The following is a 24,567-nucleotide window of genomic DNA, read 5'->3' as shown; positions in this document are numbered from 1 at the left end:
TTTTTTTCCTCTGGTTTTGTATCATTTAAACAATCGGGGTGATCAGAAAGCACATCTGGTTTTGGAGGCTGTCCCTCCGAATGGCCACGCATATGAAAGCAGCTTGCTCTTGTTCTTCAGAACAAGCTTTGCTGCATCACACTTTCCGTTCCCGACACCCAATATTTGGAATTCAGTGTGGGATAGATAATCTGAGCTTTGCTTTAATAAACCTTGCAACTCCCAGAGTGTGAAACTACTGGCAATTTCTGATGGGGTGCAAACTCCAGGCTGTTACCGTATTAAAATCAAGATTTCGTGGGCGCAGGTGGGGTCTTGTGAAAGGGTGAGAACTTCCCTGATGGAGCGAGAAGGGGATGAGCAGATTTCAAGATGGAGCTCTGTCTCTACTTGACTGGACAGATGAAATAAATGAACTGAAAATACTCTTTCTTCTGAGGATTTCCTCTTCAACCTTGTCTTTACTAGGGGAATTTTGTCAACTGTTGGGAGTGATGTTGGTGCAAAGTCTAACACAGGTAGGCCACTTAGTCTTTGCAGAACTTAAACTGCCGTGTTTTCTCTTATATGGCAGGCTCATCTACCACGTGACTCCTCATTAGCTCTTTGAAAATAACCGTGCCTTGTCGTTACGCATGTTTAATGTGTGGTTAATCAGTAAGGGCTTTTCTCTGTAGAGTTATTCCTGACGTGGCATATCCAGAGCACGCACCCGTGGATTTAAGATCATTTCAATGTCTACTACAGTGTTGTGCAAGGAACCCGGGTCCTGTTGGTGCGTACAGTTGAGGGAGGGAAGTGTTAGAGCATCTATTACAGATTCCTGACATCAAATCTGCCTTTGTGCCTCCACTGACTGTAGGGAGGTGGTTGCTGGCAACGCAAGGGAGTAGTAGGTGGTGTGAATCCATCGGTGCTCTCCTGACCGTAGACACCTGAGGCCAACTTCGGTGATGTAGTAGGTGGTCTGGATACAGCCAACTGCACTTGGGTAGGGTGGAGCTGGCCACTTGCTTTAGCAGCATTGGAGCCTGCGGAAACACGGGTGAACAGTTTGTAGACCTGGTTTTCTAATCTAGGTGGAACTTTGTGCAGAAGGGGAAAAAAAAAATCCAATCTTTGAGTCCAGGATCATGAAATCTTACTGTATTTAATAGGAGGGAAGTTAATCTTTTAAGAATAACTGGTACTCTTTGTACTGCTTTTATAGTGGCAGGTGTTAGCTAATAGATTTGGGCTGGATACATTCTTTTAATAAATACTTCTTTTGAAAATGATCTCTAAGCTGTGATTCTGCTGCTAAATAAGGAATGCTAATGAATGTCCTGTCAACCAAAGATGGTCTCTATTCCCCAAGAGTTATTCCAGTCTCTAGCTCCTTTCCGTAGCTTTGGTTCTCCTTAGGTTGTGGCAGTCTTTGATACCCTTCCTTAAATGTCAAAAGCACGTAAAGTTTCTGTATAACTGAGTTCAGTTCCTGAGTTTGGGGTTTTAAACCTATCTGCTGTAGGCGGTGAGCAAAGTGGTGAGTATATCTTTTTTAAAAAATTGTAGAAAAAGCAGAATCTTGGGAAGGATGGATGGAAGTCTCATTCATGAGTCCAGTGTCCTGAAATGCTGGTGCTGGGAGCACTCGTGAACGGTCCTGGAGCCAATTCCTCTGCAACCATGAAGGAAATCTCCATGAAGCAGAGCCTGGTCTGGCCTGGTGGAAGGCTGCAACGGCCCCAGGCTGGAGAAACGTGTCCATTGCTGCCTGCTTAGGTTGCTGGGTGGATAGTGAAATATATTAACAGCGTTCCAGCACTCCTGCCCCCTTGTCCTTTGGGCTTCTTCGGTGTAAACCCATGTATGAGCAGGTTTTGTTCTTGCACCCAAATTTGAATGGCGAAACCCCTGTGTTGCTTTGAGCCAGTAATATCCAGCAAAGCTGGTGTGAAGGAAAATCATCTGTTACAGGAGACCCACCCAGTATAGGCTGACTATATTTAGAGATCGTGGACCTAAATCTAACATAAATTGAGCACGAATCTGGAGTCATTTCACGTGCTTCAGTGAAGATGCTTTGGATTCACGCTAGTGAAAATGAGATCGAAATCTGGCTGCTGCTCGAAGATGGCCGGAGAGAGCGTGAATGAAATCCCCAGCAAAAATAGAGACTTGCTCTCAGAAACGAGCCCCCCAGCTGGCAAGACTCGTCAGAGTACTGGAGCTATTGAAAAATGCTGCAGACAGAAAATGAATTAGAGGATAAAAAAGTGAAAATGAGCTGGCAGAATCTTTAGGTGACTCATCAGGTGCATCTTGTAAAGTCTCTTTCTGAGAAGTAATGAAATCACATGTTCTAACAATATTTGCACTGCAGCAGGAAAATGCATAAATATTGGGATCAATTAATGAAATTAGATAATTTGACCAAAAAAACCATAGCGCTGGCTCAGAAACCATCCCTCTTCCTTTTTGCTAGTCTTGGTGCTTGCAGTTGGAGAGGAAAATCCTGTGGTTTCGTTTGACTTCTAAGATACACGAGACTTGGGCAGCCACAGGGTTACTGGGACGCTTTGAGTAGCCACCTACGGCTTGAGGGCTTCCACTTTCACCCCATGGAAGTCATCGAGCCAGTGGGCAGGCAGGTGCAGAAAAGCCCTGGTAGCTGTCTGGGCAGGCAGCTTCTCACCCGTTGGATTTTAGGATTGGTGAGGGTAGACACATCTTGTCTCCGCCAACCACAAGCATCATCTCTTCGTGTCCCTCAACCTCTGTTTTTTGATGGTAAAATGGGGAATAATAATTTTCCTTAAAAAGAGAAGTTTTCCCCAGGAAAGAACCCTGTGGATACGTGCATCAGCCTGTGACATTTAAATACTCCAGTAACTCATCGCACACAGTGGAGTTCATCACGGAGCTTCAATTCTGGAGTGAGAGCTGAATTTGGAGTGAAATACTGGGGTTGCTGGTATGAGCGGGTCAATTTATGCTATTTATAATAGAGTCATTACCTCATTTCAACAGTATTTTAATGGATTTATATTTGGGGAAGGCACTAAACATCAGGTGAAGAAGAGTGGCAGAACAAGGCTTTATTTATACCATAATACTGATAAAATTTAAGTGTGAAAGCCTGTATTGCAAAATATGTGCAGAGCACTTGGGTAGGTATTTGGGTGGGTAATCGTGAGCTCTCCAAGCAAAAAGAGCTATCGCCGTCTTCGGATTTATCAACAGCAAGAGCAGAACTCATCAGGTTAGCCTACCCTTGGTTTGGCAGGGGTACAACTGTTGTTGGAATAATTTGTCTGGTTTCTGGCGTCCTCGATTCAAGAGGATGTTGACAAATTGGAAAGATGTAAAAGAGCCACGAGGGTGGTTAAAAGATTGGCAAACGCGCCTTGCCAACGAAACAGCCAGTCTCCTGGCTCGGATGAATTGTATATTTTTTTTTTTTCTTTAAGCGAAGGTTAAAGGGTGGCTTTAGCAGCTGCAAGTACCTGTGTGAAGAACAAAAATAGAGCGCGCTGGAGGCTGTCAGACAGAGGTGTAACACAAGCCGGTGCCTGGAAGTTGAAGCCAGACTTGAGCTGAGCAGAACAGTTCTTAATAGTAAAAGCAATCGATCTGTTGTGGTATTTTACAGGAGTCCCAGTTTTTCATCCTTCTCTAGAATGATATACATCAAAATAGGGATTTTTTTTTTTTTAAGATTATAATTTGCATTTAGGTGTAATTCATCAAGGAAAGCCCTCTGCCTTAATTAAGCAGGGGCAAACTATGGGTTTATGTATATGCCAGAGCATCTCTTGATGTTGTGCACCTACTCATTAGCTCTACCTGCACCTCACGCGGGATGTTTCTTCCTCAGTGCTCGTAGATCTCTGCTGGCTGAGCCTGATTTGAGGTGTTTTGATGCTGCTGAATTACAGTCAGTAAATAACAGTAGGCGCTCGTGAGAGTTTTAAATGAGATTTTTCCTCTTCATGAGCATTTTTCGGTACGTTTCCCTTGTGGAAAGATGAAAAGTAGTGGTGGTTTATTCTGCATCCAGGATTTATATGAAGAGATACTTCTCGTATTTCCCTGCAGGGCTTGCTCCACCTTTGTTCCCCAGCAAGCCTCGATTTCTGCAGGAAGCTCATCCAAGGAGAGGCTGTGCTAAATTTACCTTGAGCTCTACGTGCGGCAGAGTTGCCGAGATAATTCTCGATTTGTAAAGCTTATAGCAGAGCGTGAAGTCTGGCTGTTGTTATTCTTTCTTACCATTCAATATAAGAAAGAATAATTTCCCTGCCTTGCTGGTCTTACTGGCCACGCAGATTTGAAGGAGCTCGGTGTGTGTAAAGGATCTTTAAATACATCCTGGAAGGATGCAGAGAATGAGTCTGGTTTAAAGCAGTCCCTCGCGTTCGTTTACTACAGCAGCTAAAAGATGAATATTTGGGGTTTGGTATAAAACTACACTGCTCGTTTTTTTAAAATGCAATGTTCTCTTTTATTTTTCTAGCTGTGGGGAGCTCAAAAAATAAAGCAGGTAATACGATTTTTTATATATTTCATTATCGTTTTCAACTATTGCTGCTTTTTTCCTTTTTGCTAAGCGATGCTGTCCTCTTCTCCATTATTGACTTTGCCAGTTGCTGTTTTGTCTTGCCACAGAAATGTAAATGCAGAGAACACTGTTGCCACCAAAGAGTCTGATTTTTTTCCTTTTTTTTTTTTTTGTATTTATATATTTTGATGTCTTCATTTTCTCCTTCCTGTCTAGTAAAGAGATTTCATGTCTCCAGTCTTTTGAAAATAGTTTGACAGTTCTTTGGTAAGGCTTGTAACTGTGTCGTACCTTCTTCCCCTGCAGTCCCGGATTGCTTGGGGACTGATTTTTCATCCCCAGCCAGTTAATGCCCGTGCAACCTCCTGGGCTGATTGTAAAATTTGGTAAAAATGGGCCAAGTGAGCTTCGTTGTCTGTTTTTCAGTAAAACAGATTTAGGATTTCCGTGGAGGTTGAGCTGTCCACAGCCGCCAGCGTTGGCTGAGAAGCTGCGGATACACGTAAAGGTTGAATTATCTGGCAAATCCAAATCCCATGGCACGCGAGGGGATTTTATTGGGGTCACCCTTAGGGTGACAGCTGGAGCGGACCGTACCTGTGTGTTTTTTCCCCAACTCAGCCAGATCCTGAAGCAGCATTTCAGGTTTCTGACGACGTGCCGTGCGGGCTGGTGCAGACATAGCTGCAGATGGGGAAGATGTTCCTCAGTCTCAATCTGTCCACCGTGGCTAAGCCACACGAGTTCTTACAGGGTTCTCCTGCGACTCGTTTGCTTCACAAGCAGAATAAAGTGATTTACACCCTCGTTTCCTCCCGAGCAGACAGTCCTGCCCTCCCTATCCCTCTGCCACAGCAAGGGCTTTTCCTTTCTTTCATAGGGCAGGGTTTCAGGACGTTAAGCTGCACCTCATGGAGATGCTGAAAAGAGGCAGGGACAGAATTGTGCTTCTCCTTTTCCCCTCCTAAATCTGCCTTTACCCCCCTGGGGTTAAAGTACAGCAGTGGGTGGCTTTTGGGGACATTATAGTATCAAGAAAGAGCCGCTTTCTGTATTTCAGGTTAAATTATTTACTTCTAAATTATTAATGTATGCTAAATTATTTAAGGAGAGGGGAAATCAGCGGGAGGAGGAGGTTTTGTGGAGGCTGCCGAGCAATAACTGCCTTTGGTTGGAGCTGTAAAAGCAAGGAGGGTGCCGAGGCATGTGAAGCCCCCTGGGGCTCTCCGGTTGAAGGTGCTGTTTGTAGAGGCTGTACCTCGCCAACTGTTGCTCTGCCTTCACTGTGTCTGTTTGCTGACTCTTTTGCAGGCCATCATCCACCCTGACACAAATGAGACCATCTTCATGCCTTTTCGGATGTCAGGTATAGTATGTCCCAATCGGGTAATCATTAATTTTACTGGGAATTTGTGCAAAATGTTGTTGTTTGGGGTTTTTTTTTCCTGTTTTTGAATTGCATCTTGTAAACATTCTGACCAAAATCAGAAAGTAATTCAAATGCCTAAATCCCTTTGCAGTCAAGGAGAATTGGAATCAATGACTATGCGAGATCTAGCACTTAATATTTTCCTTTCCTTCAGATATTTTAACGTGGACTCAAGCTAATGTCTTTTCTGGCATTTTTGAAGTGTCCGTCACTATAACAGACATTTTAATTTTGTAGTAAACAGTGAGGCTTGAGGCCCAACGAGCAGCTTAGGGTTTTACTCTCCAGGAGAGAGTGGGGTGAGCCCTATTTTTCCATGTGTGGTGGTACCTGATAGCCATGGCGTTGGGAGCCCAGGAAAGATCAGCTTGTCCGTGGCTTAATTGGGCTGCTGAATGATTAAATCACTGCCTCCTCCTTCCCACTTTGGGGTGACCCATGCACAGGTCCAGAGCTACCTCTGCTCTGGGTCGAATAGCAGCTCTCTAGAGGGTGCAAGTGCAGCCTGGTCCTTTCCCAAAGGACCTATTTAAATAAATAGGACCTTTTCTATATTTTTGGGGGGAACGTCTTCACCTGAATACTGAACACAGGGGAAAAATAACAGGGTTGGTGGGGTTTATTTTCTAGTTCTTTGAAGAAAGATGATATTGAGGGTGAAGTGGAGAGGATAAAAGCCAGGACCCACTGCTTTGCTGCCTTGTTCTGTTTTGTTTTTTTTTTTTTTTAAAATTTTTCCTTCCTCTCAGGTCTCTGCCCTTTCCAACTGTAAATTGGATCCGTGAGGCTTAATTCAGTAATATTGGTAAAATGCTCTGAGACCTTCTAGTGGAAGTCATAGAGATGAATTATAATTAGCACAAAAATTGGCAGACTTAGCAGGGGAAAAATGTGAAGCATTTGATTTTTGTGGCACTCAACAAGATTTGGGGTAAAGGCTTATCTCTAATATAGACAGCTTTAACTTATACCTATGATTAAAATAGTCCCCCTCTTCTCCATGATGCAAATATACTTTCTTCAGCTTATACCCCATTCCTTTTTCTACTGACCTAGAAATAAATGAGCTCTCCTGGTATAAAATCACTAGCGGAGAGGTTGATAAAGGAGATGGTGAAAGAGGGTGGTCCCACCTATGGTGGCACAGTTCTGCTCCTTAACTGGCATGGGCTCTGCAGCTTGTTAGATGGCTCTGTGAGCATCTTCACACTGTTGTGGTGGGACCAGGCTCAACAAGAGGGGAAGTGGCACAGAAAGCTGGAGAGTTTTCCTCTGGGTTAGCGAGGGTAGGTTGTGGGAGGGTCTGATGAGCAACCAGAGCTGGCACGAGGGAGGGAACAGATTGTGCAAGTGAGCCAGGGAAGGGGGGCAGGATCTCCCCCTTGCCGTGGCAACAAGCCACCAGGTCAGCTCAGAGAGCAGCATCCAGCTCCTCCTGGTCCAGACTAAGCACCTCCTGGTCTGAGCTGTCATCCCTTCGCTTCTGCCAATGTGAGTTTTTGCTGGTGCCTGGCCCCGCTCAACAACACGGTGCCCTCTGAAGTGCTGATCCCCTGCACTGGCACAGACTGGGATTACCAGGGTAAGCTTTAGGGTCTAGATGTTATAACTTTCAGGGAAACTCTTAGACCACAACCCAAAAAAAGCAAATAGAGGATGGGAAGGACACTGGGCAGAAATCAGGAGGCTGCTCTAGTTGATGCTTGGTGCATCAGGTGTAGGTCTGCAGGCGTCCCCGTGGTGGTACGGCGCTGGGGGAAGTGAGTGCAGCCCATCACGCCACATTGTGGCTTCTACCCCAAACTGGTGGATGTCTTAATGTGATTTTTTTTTTTTCCCCATCCCAAAACTGCATATTAAAATGCATGCATCTCTTTTTTTATTTTTTCTTTTTTTTTTTTAATAGGTTACATTCCCTTTGGAACACCCATCGTAAGTATTTTAACATCTCCCCCCCGCTTTGTTTGCAAGTACCAAGAAATGCATTTTTTAGCACTCTCAGACAATTCTCCCAATTCCACCTTACCTTCTCGGGTTCCCACCTTTCCCGTCACACGTTAGCAAGGGCTTCGTCACGTAAAACCTGCCCTGTGGACACAGCTTGTTGTGCTCGAGGTTATTTATCTATTGAACATCGTTCGCCCAGCCCCCTGCAATGTCTTCATCTTTATCTTTCCCTTCTGGAAAGGGAAGACCAAGATGAGCTCATTGCCTGCAAAATGCAACTTCTGCAACTCTCGGATTTCATCTTTGGACACTTTTTTTTTTTTTTTTTCCCATTTGCATGTTTTACAAGTCGCTTCCTGAACGTGACAAGCTACAGCACGGCGAGGCCGGTGTCGTGCGCTCTCGTTTTGATTAATTAAAACGGCGAGTGCTTTCCGGGGGGTTATTGCTAAGGGCGTTTTTAGTTTGTACTTGTTATTGTGAAATTTGTAAGCATTTGGGTGCTCTCGATAGCGAAAGCCAGAAGGGAGATAATTCTGCCTGTCTTCCTAATGCTGAAACCTCAGCTCATCTTCAGGAACAGGAATGGTTAATTAACCCCATTTTATAAATGGGGAAACTGAGGCACACAGTTTTGCCCCAAATCACCCAAAGTTGGTGCCAGAAGGTAGTTGGTCCTCCCAGCCGCCAGCTCTTGGCTCAGCTTATTAGATCACACGTGTTAAAATGGCTGAAGGAGCCAATTCTGCTAAATTTAATCCTCCTAAACCCAGTGGACGGTGGCACAGTACTTGTTTAAAGGTAACGATCCTTTCCCAAACGGCGGTGGCGGGGTTGCGGGTTGCTAGCACCTAAAAGCAGAAATCGTTGTGGCTGTTACTATTTGTTGTCATGTGTAAGGGTTTGGTGGTAACTTTGTATGGGGCATTTTAAAAGAAAAGGTTAAACAAAAATGAGTTAACGATCAAATTGACAATGAAATCGGCCCAAATCCAGAGCTGTCAGAGGAGCCGAGAGCTGTCAGATGAGCCCAATTTCACTAGCTGTAAAGGATAAACTGGAACCTCTTGTCATTTAAAAAAAAAAAAAAAAAAAAAAAAACCCAAACGTTTCAAATGTTAAAATTAAAATGTAACATTTATGCCAATCGATCTGTGAAATTTAGTGACAAAATTGGCAGCCTGCTCTAGCATAAAAACAGTTTGAGTCTTGCATTTCACATAGGGGGATGGGATTTCCTCAAGAGAGACTTAATGTGCCTGCGGTGGGCTCTGGCTGAGCGAGCGTGGCTGTCCTCGCCCGCAAAGCCGTGCCGGCGTGCCGTTGTGCCCGCACTAATGTTCCCGGTGTTCAGGGGTCAGTGAAACCCCCTGCATAGCCACTGGCAGAGACGTGAGCAGATTATCGATGAACAGGTTTTACTGCCTATCAGTCAATACATGATGCTGCCTATATACAGGTTGTATTTTTTTTTTCCCCCTATAGCTAATGCAAAATAATTCAGTATGGTTTAGCTCATTGTGAAAGAGATTAAGGTCTTGCTGAAAATAATCACTTCTTTTCTGGCCGGAGCAGCTACTCCCTTGACACAACCAAATCCTGCGGCTGTTTATTCTTTCCCGGAGTCGCAATCATTTGCTTTTTTTAGCCTCCGTCCTTTCTGTGTGCAGGTTTACGGTTTGACCCCAGAATCGGGTGCAGCAGGGACAGGATGGGGTACATGTAAGTGTAGGGAGACTTTGCCCACCTAAATTTCAACCCCGGAGGGAGTGAATCCAGCCGCTCACATTATCTCCCTTTGGTGCAGGGGGGAGATGTGCAGGGCAGCTGCTGGGCTGTAGCCTTTTACCCTGGATCTGTGTTTCATCCCAGCTCCAAGGAGAAAGATTTATCTGCATTTAAGAAGCTCAGCTCAAGCCATGGGCAGTGAGGATGGAGCAGAAGCTGTGCTGCTGTTCCCAGCTGCCACCCACAGCTTTAAGCACCATATTTTCCCCAGCTGTTTAAAAATGGGGGGGGTCTTGCTGAGGTTTCAAAGCACGTAGAGAAGACCTGGGTCTTGAGACGGGGTTGCGGGTGACTCTCGCTGACGCATGAGGCAGGACTTGGGGCTTGCAAGAGGAGAACTCGTAAGGCAAACGTGCCACGAGGCTGCTCTGAGCCGACAGCTGCCCGAGCGGCGGCTTTAGCCCCGGCTTTGGGGCCACGAAGGGGTGGTTCACACCTGATAAGCAATTAAATTTTGTAGCTGGTACTTTTCTAGTGTTTAGAAGCTTTTTTTATTTTGTTTTCCTTCTTAGTTATTTTTTCCCCTGACAGTAATTAAAAGTGAAGCTGTACATTTCTTGACAGACTCTTGCACATATGGAGAGTTTGCATTTAAACGTGCCTCTTTCAGTCATACAGATTTTGGGTGCTCTTTTTTATTTATTTATTTTCCTCTTTTATTTTTCTCGGCGCTCAGCTTCAGCTGACAATGTAAGTAGCTGCCTGCAGTCTTCCCTCTCCTCCGGAGCCTCATTAGCCCGCTGGCTTCAGGCGCGTAAGTCAGTCCTGGGGTGAGGAGGTTCATCGCCTGTTGAATTCGTTTGGCTAAGACCGGCAACGGAGTAATTAATGACAAGATCCGCATATTGAATGGAAGCAGTAAATTAGTGTAACTTGCACAGATTGGCGCCCGGCCAGCGTACAAAGTAGCTGTAACTTCACGAAAGGCTGTAGGAGGAAAAGCTGGAGGAGGAGGAGGAGAAAGGAAAGAAGATGTAAATGAAATCAGGCCTCCCAACCCTATTACCCTTTTGTTTGTTGTTATTTCTCTCTTATGTCCTTAAGCATAGAAGTTGCCTCCTCTTCAACTGATGCTGCTGCAGATGTGCAGGGATGGCTTTAGCTTATCCCTCCTTGCAGCGGGCTCTCTGTGCTCTAACAGGGAAGTTTTCTTTCTTCTCAGCTTCTTAGGAATAAACTTAAAGAAAATGATGCAGAAGATGGTCTGAGTGTGGGAATGAACTCACAGCCTTCCTGCCCAGGTGCCTCAGAAGTGTTTCAGTTCACATGAGCGTCCTGAAAATAAATGTATTTGGGATTAAAAGGAGTTGTTCAGTCTTTATACTCTTAACAAAGATGCTAGTGTGATTTTGCAACAAGAAGAGCGTCTTCTTCCAAAACTATCAGACACTTAAGGCACAGGAGGGGAGAAAATGACAGTGATGTTAGGAAGTATCTCACCAGTTTCGTGCCCAAGAACTCATCTTCCTGTCCACATCTGTTGGGCTTATTGCTGGGAGTCCCATTGCTTTGCATCCCTTTCCTCTGCTTCAACTTCTCATGCTTTAAGAGGAAAGATTGCTGTAAAACAAGGTGGGAGGGAGTCTGGCAGTGCTGCATTGGGTGTAAGAGATGGGGTCTTTAAAGAATTGCAGAGGGTGTGCTTGGACATATATTGAGACCTGTCCCAAGGGTGCTCTCAGGACTCTACAGGCAACATCCAAGTCTGTGGCCTCGGGTGCCGCGATGGGTGACGTTGCAAAGCCTGTGGCATCTCGTGTTCACGCAGGAGCGGGCAGCACCTGGCCAGAGGTGCTGGGACAGGCAGCCGAAAGGCGCTGGGAGACGGCGATCGCCAGCCTGAGCTCGTAGCCCAAGCAGGAGTTTTTGCAGCTCGGAGTATGACACATCAACAATTCTCTTGAAACAAAATTCAGGCTCCCAAACAGGAGCACATGTGCTTCCAGGTGGCACTCCTGTCTTCAGATGTTCAAATCGGATTTCTTTCTTGTGCTTGAAACAGCGAACTTGCCAAAGGAAAATAAGAAAAACCCCCTTCACTGCCAATAGTAACAACTTTGAACTCTTGCATTCATGCAATGTTTGTGTTATTCTCCAGAAATACCTGGATTAAAGAACTGATTATGTTTTAATGAGCTAATCTTTCGACATATCTGCTGCCAGACTCTTTTCATGGTGTGTTACAAGCAATAATTAAAGATGTGAAGCTTTCACGGGCAGCTATGCTACTCCAGAAAATGGAGAGACAATAGGCAGGGAAGTTCAGTAACTATAATGAAATAAAGCTAGAAATTAAGATAATTTATTCAGATAATTAGAAATACGCTTGCTGTTTGCATGCCTAGAAGAGCACTGAGAGCAAACCAAACAATGCATTTGCTAATGAGAAACATCTCTTCTCTTGCAGGTCGTTGGTCTTCTCTTGCCCAACCAGACGCTGGCATCCACCGTGTTTTGGCAGGTAACGCTCATCTGCTGCCGCGCACCAGATGGGGGGAGAAGGGATGGAAAGGGGAAGGCAGCAGTTGACTTGTGTCTAGAGGACAAACCAATGCACATGGCTTTTCTGCACCGGCAATGCTTTAGTTAACAGGGACGTGATGTGGCTGGATATAATCAGGGAAGGGCTTGGTAGGTCTGGAATGGACTGTAAGCAAAATATTAGGTCTGCTTTCCAGCACCCAGCTATTTATGCCATCACAGGGGAGATGCAAAATAGCCCAGGATGTCAAAATCAGCTTTTTGGACCCATTTTGGACAGCTGTAGATGATTGCATGGTGTGTACTTCCATGAAAATGCAGGTCCTTAAGCTCTTAAGCTCACACATCTGCTGTTTTGAAGACACCTTGTCAAGTAGTTGGGATCTTCCTTGGTGAATTCCCGTTGGAAGTACAGCGTGTGCTGGCTGGGGGCAGCGGGAGCCCCCGTGCCCAGGAAGGTTAGGAATAGCTGTGCATTGCAAAGCCAAGGACCTCTGCGTTCAGTGTGCTATAGGGGCTTTGGGGAAAAAAAAGTCTGTGTGTAGGGAGCTGTTGGTGTTATTTCCCGTTAAAATTCTGGGAATTAAGAGAAAGGGGAAGAAGCGTGTGCGTGAATGAGTTTTATCCATAGTAAACACCCCACTTGAGTATAATTTCAGCACGAACAGAAATGCAAAACCAAGTTACTTTCAGACTTATTTTTAGTTGCGAATGTCTTTTTATTGTCTACAGAGTAAATGATGAGAGAGAATTATGTGATTAAGAAATATCAAAGCAGAATGGGATCTGCCTAGTATGTTAAAAAGACTGCAGAACCGAATATGTTGGTAACTTGTGGTTTGGGGTATTTAGCTATAAGTTGGGCCATGTGGCTTTACCTGCTGGGAGTGGGAGAGTGGCTGGAGACATCTAGACTCATTCATATTTTTGAAGGCAACTTGCCTCACCTTTTTTTTTAATGGAAAGTGTTGGCTTTTGGAGAAGTTACTCTTGAGCGCGTGAGGAGAGAGCCAGCTCAGGGAGCTGGTGTGGGCTCAGTGCCTTGTAAATGGCTTATGTGAGGAGCTCTTATTCCCACCATCATGGTGTAGCTGGGAGAAACTTTTGGCTTTAAAAGGATGGAATAATCCTTTTAAAACTAGAAAGAATATTTCGAACGCGGAACCAAAACAAGCCCACTCAAGGAGGAAGTCGTAGCAGGCAAGTCCGGCAGTTGTAGCCTGTCTGAGCTGCTGCTGCTTGACAAGTGGTTCTCAAACTCTTCTCTCCACCATGATAGGCACATGGGTCACCCCTTTCTGAAAAATGCAAGTAGGAGGAGTAGCAGCCTAGAGAGGCATCACCCAAAAAGCCCAGGAGGGTTTCAGGTGGCCACCTGGGAAGACGATGGAGTCAAGAAATGGGTAGTGGGGTTGTCTTCAACCTAGAGATGGCTTAAACTCTAGGTTAAGGACAATAGCTGAGCAGTTTGTCTACATCTCTCTGAAAAGGAGAGTCATCTGAGTAAATAGCATAGGATTTAGGGACGGTGTGTTACTGCATTAACAAACTCTGGGTTCTGTAGGAGCAGGTTTGTACGGTGAAGCAGTTGTCGATGCCCAAAATGTACGTGTCTCAGGTTAGCTCTAGCCCAGTTCTGTGGACCTGCTAATGTAGATATGAGCTGTGGGGGTTACAAAAACCCCCACAGCTGGAAAATTGAAGCAGATTTCCAGCACATATTGGCAAGATGACTTTGTAATTATTACTATTATTTAAATAAAGCAATAAAGCAAGGTGTGCTAAGTCCAAAGTTCCAGGCTAGAGAGCTGGTCAGCAGGAAAAAACATGCTCTTGGGCCATGGACTCAGCAATGACCGATCCCCATGTTTTAGTGCCTTGTTTCACTCTGTCTCTCCTCACCCCTACTTTATTCCCTCCCACGTCTCAGTTCTGGCCACAGCTGGAAGGAGTCAGAGTTGACCTAGCGCTGAGGGATCTGGTGGAGTTGAGAACGGTCAGTGTGAGGTTAATGGTTGGACTGGAGGATCTTCAAGGTCTTTTCCAACCTCGATGATTCTGTGATTCTGAGTTTGGTTCTGACATGCTCTGAACTGGAAACGTGATGCTTTGGGGACAGAAACTATTATTTTCTTCACATCACCAGCAGCTGCTGTGGATAAAACCCTTTAGGAACACGGTGCTACTCCTCCCCAGTTGCTGCTTTGGTGGCAGATCCTACTCCAAAAAGTTGTGGACAGAAATATCAGTTTAGTGGCATCCGTATCCCTACGATGGTAGCTCTGCATATCACAGAATCACAGAATCATTCAGGTTGGAAAAGACCCTTGCGATCATCAAGTCCAACCCTCAGCCCGACTCTACAAAGTTCTCCCCTACCCCACATCCCCCCACAGCTCATCCCAACGGCCCTTAAACACACCCAGGGATGGGGACTCCACCCCTCCCTGGGCAGCCTATTCCACTCTGACCACTCTTGCTGGGAAACATTTTTTCCTCATGTCCAGTCTGAACCTCCCCTGTTGCAGTTTAAAGCCGTTCCCTCTTGTTCTGTCACTAATCACCTGGGAGAAGAGACCAGCACCAACCTCTCTACAATGTCCTTTCAGGTAGGTGTAGAGAGTGATGAGGTCTCCCCTCAGCCTTCTCCTCCTCAAACTGAACAGTCCCAGCTCCTTCAGTCACTCCTCAGCTGTTCCTCATCTCCTGTTCCTCACCTGAAACCTCCTATGACCCCCTGGTTGAGAACCATGGAGCTTAAGAAATGACTGATAAACTGGCTGCTGGGCTTAGTGCTACATCTTAATAACAGTATGGATTTGGTACCGGCAAAAATAAAGACCGATAGCACTGAGGCGTTGTGTGGAGGTGGAGTGGGCCAGGAGAAGTTGCACATGAAGTGGATGGGGAAGCAGAGCTGCCCTCTGGGCACTGGGTGCCTCAGGATTTCTGTCCCTCCCTTCGAAGGAATTAGCTTGGACGTAGGGTATGCACGAGCCTTTGAAGAGAGGTGGCAAGTCGCGAGCCCGTCCAAAGGGAGATGAATTTTCCTGCAGCACTCTCATGTTTGCAGATAATTTTTTTTGTTATTTTTGTAAAGTTATGTTTATGCCTGTCTCTTCTTGTTTCTTCTTTAGTGGTTGAATCAGAGCCACAATGCCTGTGTCAACTATGCAAACCGCAACGCGACAAAGGTGAGGAGACCCAACATATGCGGCGCGTGCAGCGCGTTAGGTCTGTTTTGGCACGGAAACATAAGTCTTGTCTCTTCGCTGTTAATAGAAACTCCGGAGTCGGCACTGTGATGAATTTATAGATTGGCCATTCTCTTGTGTAGACTTCCATTTTAAACCTCAGCTGTAAATGGCATGAGGCTCTCAAAATCACTTGAGGCACATAAGTAACACTCAGTGCCTTGAGCTGAACCAGTATATAGTTCTAACTGGTATGAAATGGTTTAATTTGATGTGTAAATGAGCACAAAGCAAAATGGTATCTGGGTTTTTGGATAGCAGAAGGTGGCTCCATGATGACGCCGCCATCTCCCGAGGATTTTATATGCACTACCAGCAGTGGTGCCGGGAAGCGGAGGGGCTGTTCCTGCTCTCTTCCGTGGCGTTAGCCTTCATTCATCCCATGGCAGGATGTGGGAAGCTCAAGATGGGAAGCTGAGCTGGAAACCATCCAGCTCATTGAGATAACATTTCAAAGACAAATATTTAAAGTGGAGAGTTTGGGGTTCATCACTAGTGTGTAAGAATGCTAATTTTGTACCATTTGCTGAATTTCATTCACATACTTCTTTTAAGCTGCTATTACTATAATTTTTTGATGCCAATTAATTTTCCATTCCCTTTAACCTTGCTCGTGAGGCTACAATTTTCCTTGCTTTTGCCGCTGCTAGATGACAGACCATGTGTCACAGAACAATATGACAAAATTAAACCTGTCTCTGGTTTAAAACAAATAAACCGAAAACAAACAAAAAAGCTTGGTTGCGTTTTAATAACCAGAAGTTTGTTTATTGAAAATATGTTTTGTTTTTCTTTCCAAAGCCTTCTCCGACATCCAAGTTCATCCAGGGCTACTTGGGAGCTGTCATAAGTGCTGTCTCAATAGCAGTGGGTAACGCTTTATATATTTCACTAAGTAACTGCTCCCTTGCAGTACTACTGCAGTGCTTTTGAGATGTTTGTTTGAATTGCCAAGCATGTTTTTCTTTTAATTGATAGAATTCAGTCCACATAACCAGAAAACCTTTTAACCATGACGTGTTTCTGTCCATGCATGCCCAAACTTTTCAACAGAAGGAGACTTCTACCGCTGCACTGTGTGCTGCCTGAGTCTCTGCACATTGGATGAACTCAAATTATCCACACGTGCATTAACAGGTGGTGAATTCGCCTAGTCTGAGTTAAAAGAGGCTGCAGAGTGATAGTGTGAGAGCTGAGGCTTTTGGAGATCTTCTCCTGGTGGCTCAGCACCTTAAATTGGAAGAACCACAGTGCTCGAAATGACCGTGGACGGCGTTCAAGCTGGAAACGGTGTTCAAGTCGTGTCTGAAGTAATCTGTAAGGGAGGAGATTTTAACATTGCTAAAGTCGTGGTGTCGTGGTGCAGTCATCAGGCTTTTAACGCTCAGGTTCCCCAGAAGCACAAGTTGACACCTTTAGCAGGGTCAGCTAATTCCCAAGGAGGCAGGTACATTTTTCAGGAACAACTTAGGGAAGTTTCTTCTTATGTTGGGTTTTCAAATAAGTCTCTGAAACGTACGGTTGTACCTTTTCTGCTGAAACATTAAAGATCCCACAGCAGTTTGTATTTTTTTCCTCTGGCCAAGAGTTTTTTCCTTTTGCCAAGCCACAGACACCCTTTTGCAGGCATTTTTTCTGCAAACAGTCTGTGCCATGGGAGGAGGTCGGCACTCAGCCTGCTCACCACACCATTTGTACTCAGGTTCCCCAATTCACCTCTGGGAAGAAGCTGCATGGGCTTGTTTAGAGTTCTTTACAAGGTAAAATGTTTGTCTAGAGCAGGCTGCGGATCGTTAGGAGAACTATAGAGGCAGGAGCTCCTGGCTGGGAACTAGCAGTGAGCGGTTTGGCATGTCGTGTCCACAATGGACAGCAGAAAGTCTTCCCAAAGCCAGTCTCTGTGTTCTGCAGCTGCCAGGTGGCTTTGCAAAGGGCGTAGAGTTGGTGAAGTGCCTGACAGTTTTGAGTGGAGACTGTTTTATTGGATAAGCTTTTGCTTGATAGTTTTCCGTATTGCTGGCTTGGCTTGCTCACTGGTTGCCGTACTGGTTGTCACCTGTGTCATCCTGCAGCTGCAGAATTAACCCAGACTGTGCACACAGACTGGCCTTGCGCTGGTGCGAGCTCCCCCACTTCATAACCCTGTGAAGATGTGTCCACGCCAGCTCCACGCTTCTGCAGCTGAACTACAGCCCGAGTCCCCACCCCACCAACCTCAACGCGGAGGTTAGCAGCTGTCCTCTGTCCACAGTTTCCCGGTGTAGCATGGGAGAGCTTGACTATCCTCCTCGACCCTTAGTTCAGAATTTTTTCCACCTTGTGAATTAGTAATGCAAAGCTCACGCCGCTGCTGCTCACAACCTGCCCTCCAGCCCCCGGCGCAGCTGCAGCAGAGGGATGACGACTGGTTCCACGGTGTTGGCATTAATGCTCCTCTCCATTTTGGCAACAGGGGCAGATACAGGGCAGGAGACACAGAGAAGTGATGTTGGCAGAGTTTTGTCACCCCAAGAAGCTGACAGGCTTTGGTAAGGAAACCACTTGGGCGGCGAGCGGAGGTGTCCATCTTGGGACAGCTGATGCAGGTCTTTAAACTCTCTGGTTCCTTCTAGGCTGACTGCAAAGGAGTTGAAGCAAAGAGATAGGTTCAGAGCGCAGAAGTGACCATCAGTGGTGCTGTGAGAAAGGCTTGTTCTCTGAAGCAGTGTGAAAAGCTACACCAGGACTTGTAGATAAAAGAAATCACAGCAAACCAGCAGTGGCCTGCTCTTACTGCAATGTGGCTGTCACCACTGGTGGCTCATCAGGCTACTGAAGGTAGATCAGCTCTTTGTCCCATGGTGGTTTGTACCTCCGTTGAGTTGTACCGTTTACTCCCTGGTGGTGAAGGAGCTGATGGTCTGTACAGAGCAACAAGCTTTGAATAAATGCAGAAACTGAAACGATGCTGGGATTTATCCATCCTCGTAACTTGTAGGTGCGTCTCCAGCTGGAGCTCCAGGGCCTGGTTATCTTGCACACCGTGGCTGTCCATCCTGGAGAGGTTTAAAAGCACCACGAGGAAAGGCAATGCCACAATATTCTGTACTTAAAACATTGGGAACGGAGTTAAATCCAGTTGGCGGCTGGTCACGAGTGGTGTCCCCCAGGGCTCGGTTTTGTTTAACATCTTTATTGATGATCTAGATGAGGGGATCGAGTGCACCCTCAGTAAGTTTGCAGATGACACCCAGTTGGGTGGGAGGGTTTATCTGCTCGAGGGTAGGGAGGCTCTGCAGAGAGACCTGGCCAGGCTGGAGCGATGGGCTGAGGGCAACTGGGGGAGTTTCACTAAGGCCAAATGCCGGGTGCTGCCCTTGGGCCACAACAACCCCCAGCAGGGCTACAGGCTTGGGGAGGAGTGGCTGGAGAGCTGCCAGTCAGAGAGGGACCTGGGGGTGGGATTGGTAATGAGCCAGCAGTGTGCCCAGGTGGCCAAGAAGGTCAACGGTATCCTGGCTTGTATCAGCAGTAGCATGGCCAGCAGGGACAGGGAAGGGATCTTACCCCTGGACTCGGCACTGGTGAGGCCGCCCCTCAATGAGTGGGTTCAGTTTTGGGCCCCTCACTCCAAAAAGGCCATTGAATGACTCGAGCGTGTCCAGAGAAGGACAACGGAGCTGGTGCAGGGTCTGGAGCACAGGTGTGATGGGGAGCGGCTGAGGGAACTGGGGGGGTTTAGTGTGGAGAAGAGGAGGCTGAGGGGAGACCTCATGGCCCTCTGCAACTGCCTGAAAGGAGGGTGCAGAGAGGGGGGATGAGTCTCTTGAGCCAAGGAACCAGCGGCAGGCCAAGAGGGAATGGCCTCAAGCTGCGCCAGGGCAGGGTCAGACTGGCTCTTAGGAAGGATTTCTTTGCAGAAGGGGTTGTTGGGCGTTGGAATGGGCTGCCCAGGGCAGGGGGGGAGTCCCCATCCCTGGAGGGGTTGAAGAGTCGGGTTGACCCAGCGCTGAGGGATCTGGTGGAGTTGGGAACGGTCAGTGTGAGGTTCATGGTTGGGCTGGAGGAGCTTCAAGGGCTTTTCCAACCTTGATGATTTTGTGATTCATTTCAAGCTTGTGCAAGAGGAAATCTTCCTCCAGCGGTGTGGATGCTGTGAGGGTGTTGTTGTCTTCTTGTGGAATTGCCACCGTGGCCCCACCACCAGACGGTTCTTCCACTGGGATGCCCTTAGTGTATATGAAGAGTACCGTGAGCTCTCTAACAGCGGTGGGTTTGTAGCTGTGGTGCTCTGAGGGTCAGATTATTGTTACGGGGAGGCAGGAGCTTTCTGTAGATCCATCGATGTAGTCGGGGGAGCGGTGGAGGGCAGAAGCCTTCATGGATACTTTCTCCTTCCTGCTGTCGGAAGGACATCTGCTTCTGAAGTGGAGCAGGCACATAGAATGTGTGAAAATGAGATGAAGTCGCTGTGCACTGATGTCCCTGCGTAGACGAGCCGTTGGGGACACTACTGACGTGTGTGTTACTGTCGAATAGCTTGTGTCCTGATAATCCTTAGCACCACTTATTGCGGGCTCGATTGCCCATGCAGAGCAGCCTAGACAAAATCCTGTAGAGCAGGGAGTGATTTTTATATTGTAAATATCTGCATTAATAGCCAGCATCTTGAGCGTTTTGGTTTTTGGTTTTTTTTAAAGGATGATGACAAATAATATAGCAATAGCCCTGAGGTTCATTACATTGGATTGTAAGGCCTCAGCCCTCATTAACCGATCTCTGCTGTCAGTTAGCAACAAATCACCTCCCAGTGTGAGCCTATTAGGACCAGATGACCTGAAAACAAGTGCCACTGCCTCCAGTGGTCTGCTGAGACCCGGTATTAATTAAAGCGAGCCCCTTCCATGTTTGCAGTTGGCAAGCGACGCGGGGAGAAGGCTCACGAGATGACACATCAGTTGACTTGTGATTGTGCTTCCCATCGTCTTCACCCTCCGCGTCTTTATTTAACGAGAGGGACAAACAAATTGCTGTCTCACGTGTACAGAAGAGCAGATTTTGGCTTTGCGCTTCTTGCAATTAAACTGGAAGTCTTAGCAAATCTTTGCAAATAACCTGATTCTTTCCCCATTTCAGAGGGAGAGGAATTGCTTCTCTCTTAGATCCAGTGCTACATCTCGGACTCCTGATTTGCTGCCCTTCGGGATGAGTTTTTTGAGGAATCAATATTCTTTTTTTCAGTATTTTTCAATATTTCAATATTTTTTCCCCGATATTCTTTTTTTTCCCATCTACTCCCAGCCCAGAGTGATTCACAGCATAGCTTCAGGCAAGGAAAGCTGTGCCAGCTCCAGAATTTTATCTCTTCTCCCCTGCCGTACTCAGGTGAAGCAACCACTTGAATTAAGGCTAGAGAAGACTTTGGAAGGCATAATGCTAGGATTGAGAGCAGGGGAAGAGGTGAAAAGGCTGATGGAACAGATCTCTTCCATCTCTAACTTCTTCCGTGACACTTCTGCACTGTCTCTGCCACCAGCCATGTGCCAGGAGCTGGGCTACCTGGTCCACACTAGCGTGTGGCATCTCCAAACTTCGCTGGTGGCCGACAATACGTTTAGAGGAGTCTGATTACCATTAAGTAACCTAGATTTCTATTTCTCCTTCTGTGATTGTAGTTTATTTTTATCACATTCCCCATACACCAGCCTCCTTCCTGCCTTTTCTTTTGATTGCTCCTGTTTTACTGCTTTTCCAAGCGGTAATTGATTTGGGGTTTTTTTAAACAATTGAGTGGATTCCTGTGATTAGGCCTTATTTTCTGATATCTGGCTGCTGTTCATGATGGTGGTGTATGAAGTGCAATTAATACCAGCTGGTTTTCCTAAGCAAGGCAAACAAAGGCAGAGAGTAGTAAAAAGACTTGAGAAAGACCAAGCATATTTTACATGTTTGGTTTTTTTTTTTCCCCAAATATTCTAGCGCCAAGAGCTCTACTGATCAGAGGGTTTGTAATTATACAGAAACCCTTTCCAGCAGACACACACACGCTCCTGCTCTCTGCTAATTTTGTCACACTTTGAAAAGGTTAAAAAAGCTACATAATCAAAACCAATTTTATTGTTAATAACTGGGGTTTTTTAACATATTTTATAAGTCGGTTTCTTAATTCCAGATCTAAACTCAGTTTGTTGCTGTATTGCTGATTCCTTTTGCTTCTGACTCTGCAGTACTGTGGCCTTAGACTGTAACTTCAGTTTGAGGTCAGAAGTGATTCTTGCAGCTGCAATTAAATGCCTGCAAATTAAACCAGGTCCGAACAGGGGCTGTGAGCAGCTGCTCTCTGGGTTGTCACTGGTGCTGAGACCCGCAGCCTGGAGGTCGGTGGTGTTAGCCCAGGAGTTGCCTGATCTGGAGCCTGCCATGATGAGTCGCTGGGTTTCTCTGTACGTTCTCCTTGAAGCATCTGACGGTGCTTGGTGTTATTGCCGTTGTCTTTGGATCAGAGCTTCATGGTTTTTAATTTCCACCATCATGGCTTCAGGTTCTGCCAAGACCAACTCCAGATCTTGCTCTTTCTGATGCTGAAGCCCCTGTGCAGAGTCTCCAAGGGGTTTCTCTCTTCTGCCAGGATCATTTGGCCACGTTTCTGACGTCTCCCAGTAAGCAGTGTGTTGTCGCTGAGCTTGGTGCCCAGGTCATTACCTCGTTGTCCATCTGTTGTCCACTCCATGTGCCCTCGAGGGGCCATGTACATCGGTACTGATGGCATCACAGAATCCCAGAATCATCAAGGTTGGAAAAGCCCTTGAAGCTCCTCCAGCCCAACCATGAACCTCACCCTGACCGTTCCCAACTCCACCAGGTCCCTCAGCGCTGGGTCAACCCGACTCTTCAACCCCTCCAGGGATGGGGACTCCCCCCCTGCCCTGGGCAGCCCATTCCAACGCCCAACAACCCCTTCTGCAAAGAAATCCTTCCTAAGAGCCAGTCTGACCCTGCCCTGGCGCAGCTTGAGGCCATTCCCTCTTGGCCTGCCGCTGGTTCCTTGGCTCAAGAGACTCATCCCCCCTCTCTGCACCCTCCTTTCAGGGAGTTGGAGAGGGCCATGAGGTCTCCCCTCAGCCTCCTCTTCTCCAGACTAAACCCCCCCAGTTCACTCAGCCGCTCCTCAGAAGACATGTGCTCCATTGTCCTCCCCTCTTGACAGGATGGGCTCTAATTAAACAGCAGCAGGCCTGGCAGGTGTGTTTTACATATATAGGTGTATGTAACTTAACCAGGGAGCGTCTGTCGTGACTGCCTAGGCATGATGGCACTGAGCTTCCCCCTTGTGATAGGGGCTTGATTCTCCCCTGGTGAAAGGGAAAGCAAAACCACATGTGTGAGATCAGGCACCTCGTAAGTGGAGGGACGGTGGGGTTTTCCCTAATTAATAAAGTGTCCGGGCTCCCTCCTTCCCCTTTCAATTATACTGAGGTTTGTAACTTCTTAGAAGGTTTTTATTAAGTGCAAGTTGGGGATTTATGGTCTTGTCAGTACAGAGGCAAATAAATACGTTGTTCTCACTTAGCAACCTGAGCTAAATTCTGACAAAAGTAGGTGTTTTGTCTTCTTTTGTATGAGAGAGAGAGATGCAGTGTCATGTAACCATGACTGCCAGCCAGGCTGTATATTTTGTATTGATCTATACGCTTAAAATGTACCTTCTCAGGACTCGAACGTTTCCTTTTAGCTTACCTTACCAGGTCATCTTGGCGTTAAAAACTCAGGCGATTAATGCCATTAATAACTTTGGTGCTATCAGCTACTAATGACTCACCTTGGAGTCACTGCCGGTTGCGGCGTACGGGAGGGTGTTTAAAGCATCTCTTCACAGGCAGACCCAGGTCTTTTCATTTTAAAAGTGCCTCCTGGCTTCCTGACCCTAAATCCTGACTCTGGACCAGCCAGCGGAGGGAGGGAACTGGTGCCAGTATGGTTTACTGATGCTCTGGCTGACTGTGTAGGTGCACCTGGTGCTTTCACAAACTGTGAAAATCTACAGAGTTAAACTTGAATATGTATAGAACCAAACTAAATTAAAACTAGAGAGAAGCAAGACAGTTTTAATGAGCTAATCTGGTTTGCTGAGGTATCCCATGATAAATTGCAAGGGAAAAAAAAAACATTCCTGCTAGTCTAGAGCTTCGTACAGATCAGTTTTAGGACCCCAGGCACTATTAATCTTGATTTGTGGGTTTGGATACATCTTCATCCTGCTGTAGCAGTTGGAGATGTTGCCTCCCTTCAGCTGCTTGTCACCCCTCCTGTCCCTGCAGTGGCTATGCAGAAGTGGAGCGTGCAAGTGCTTCGTGGCTTTGGGCAAACAAAAAGATGGCTTTGGGGAGTCTGTGGGTGCCACCAGCAGAGCCCAGGTGGAGGTTAGTCCCTCCAGCTGCTCCTGCCTGCTGAAGGCTGGTGCCTTCACGAGCCCAAAACGGGAGTTGAAAGAAGAAACCAGCAACAATCTGCTGAAGTTAAGTGCAATGAGATCACTTGGGCAGGAGCCAAGGGCAGGGCTCTCGCTATGGAGTAGCGCGTGTGCTGCAGTGACCCCAAGCACGTGGTACGGGAACCCCTGCAGATCTTGGGGTGTCCCCGGGAGGGTGGGCTTGGCTCTCAGCTCTTGCACGGTTGGGAAACAGAGACAGAAGCTACGTGACTTGGTGTTGGGAGCAATGTAGGAAGCTTCTCAGAGCAGAAACTCAAACCTAGATGCTCCAGGACTCAAATTCCTGCTCTCGCAGTGGGAAATCTCTCCTCTGTGATGCAGGTGTCTTAGTCATCCTGAGGCAACTTTCATGTGTACAGAAGCCTTGGTGATGTTATTTCCAAGAAAATACAGCTTTTTGGGAACTCCTGTAGTGACATGTAGGGTTTCTGCAGAGCTTCTGAATTCTTGAAACACAATAATTTGTCTTTGAGATTTTTGGTTGTGTTCCCACGGATTTCATAGATTCTAATTCCTGCAGGAGTCTCAGCGGCAGTTGGAACTGGTCAAGCACGAAGGTTACACAAAAATTAGAACTCTTAAATTTTATATTTAGCTGTATCAGGGGAAAAAAAAAAAAAGTTGCGTAGGAGTCTAATCAGCAAAGCCCAGTGTG

At 46.5% G+C, this 24,567-nt stretch overlaps 1 protein-coding gene across 8 annotated transcripts in view; it reads left to right on the top strand.

The window, feature by feature from the left end:
* Positions 1-24,567, top strand: part of SFXN5 (sideroflexin 5) — a 107,001-nt gene that overhangs the window by 37,670 nt on the left and 44,764 nt on the right. For 4 of the 8 annotated variants that reach the window (XM_074821763.1, XM_074821764.1, XM_074821758.1 and 1 more), the window contains 6 exons: positions 4,499-4,525; positions 5,855-5,909; positions 7,879-7,904; positions 12,115-12,168; positions 15,326-15,382; positions 16,244-16,309. In XM_074821763.1, the coding sequence (XP_074677864.1) occupies positions 4,499-4,525; positions 5,855-5,909; positions 7,879-7,904; positions 12,115-12,168; positions 15,326-15,382; positions 16,244-16,309 (285 nt within the window). Of the gene's footprint in view, positions 1-4,498; positions 4,526-5,854; positions 5,910-7,878; positions 7,905-12,114; positions 12,169-15,325; positions 15,383-16,243; positions 16,314-17,894; positions 17,971-24,567 lie in introns of all 8 variants that reach the window. The other 4 variants (XM_074821766.1, XM_074821760.1, XM_074821759.1 and 1 more) reach the window with 3 other exon arrangements.

The sequence above is a fragment of the Strix aluco genome, chromosome 4, assembly GCF_031877795.1.
Source record: "Strix aluco isolate bStrAlu1 chromosome 4, bStrAlu1.hap1, whole genome shotgun sequence".
Taxonomy (NCBI): domain Eukaryota; kingdom Metazoa; phylum Chordata; class Aves; order Strigiformes; family Strigidae; genus Strix; species Strix aluco.
Note: the sequence above shows the minus strand (reverse complement) of the source record. Positions and strands in the feature narration are given on the sequence as shown.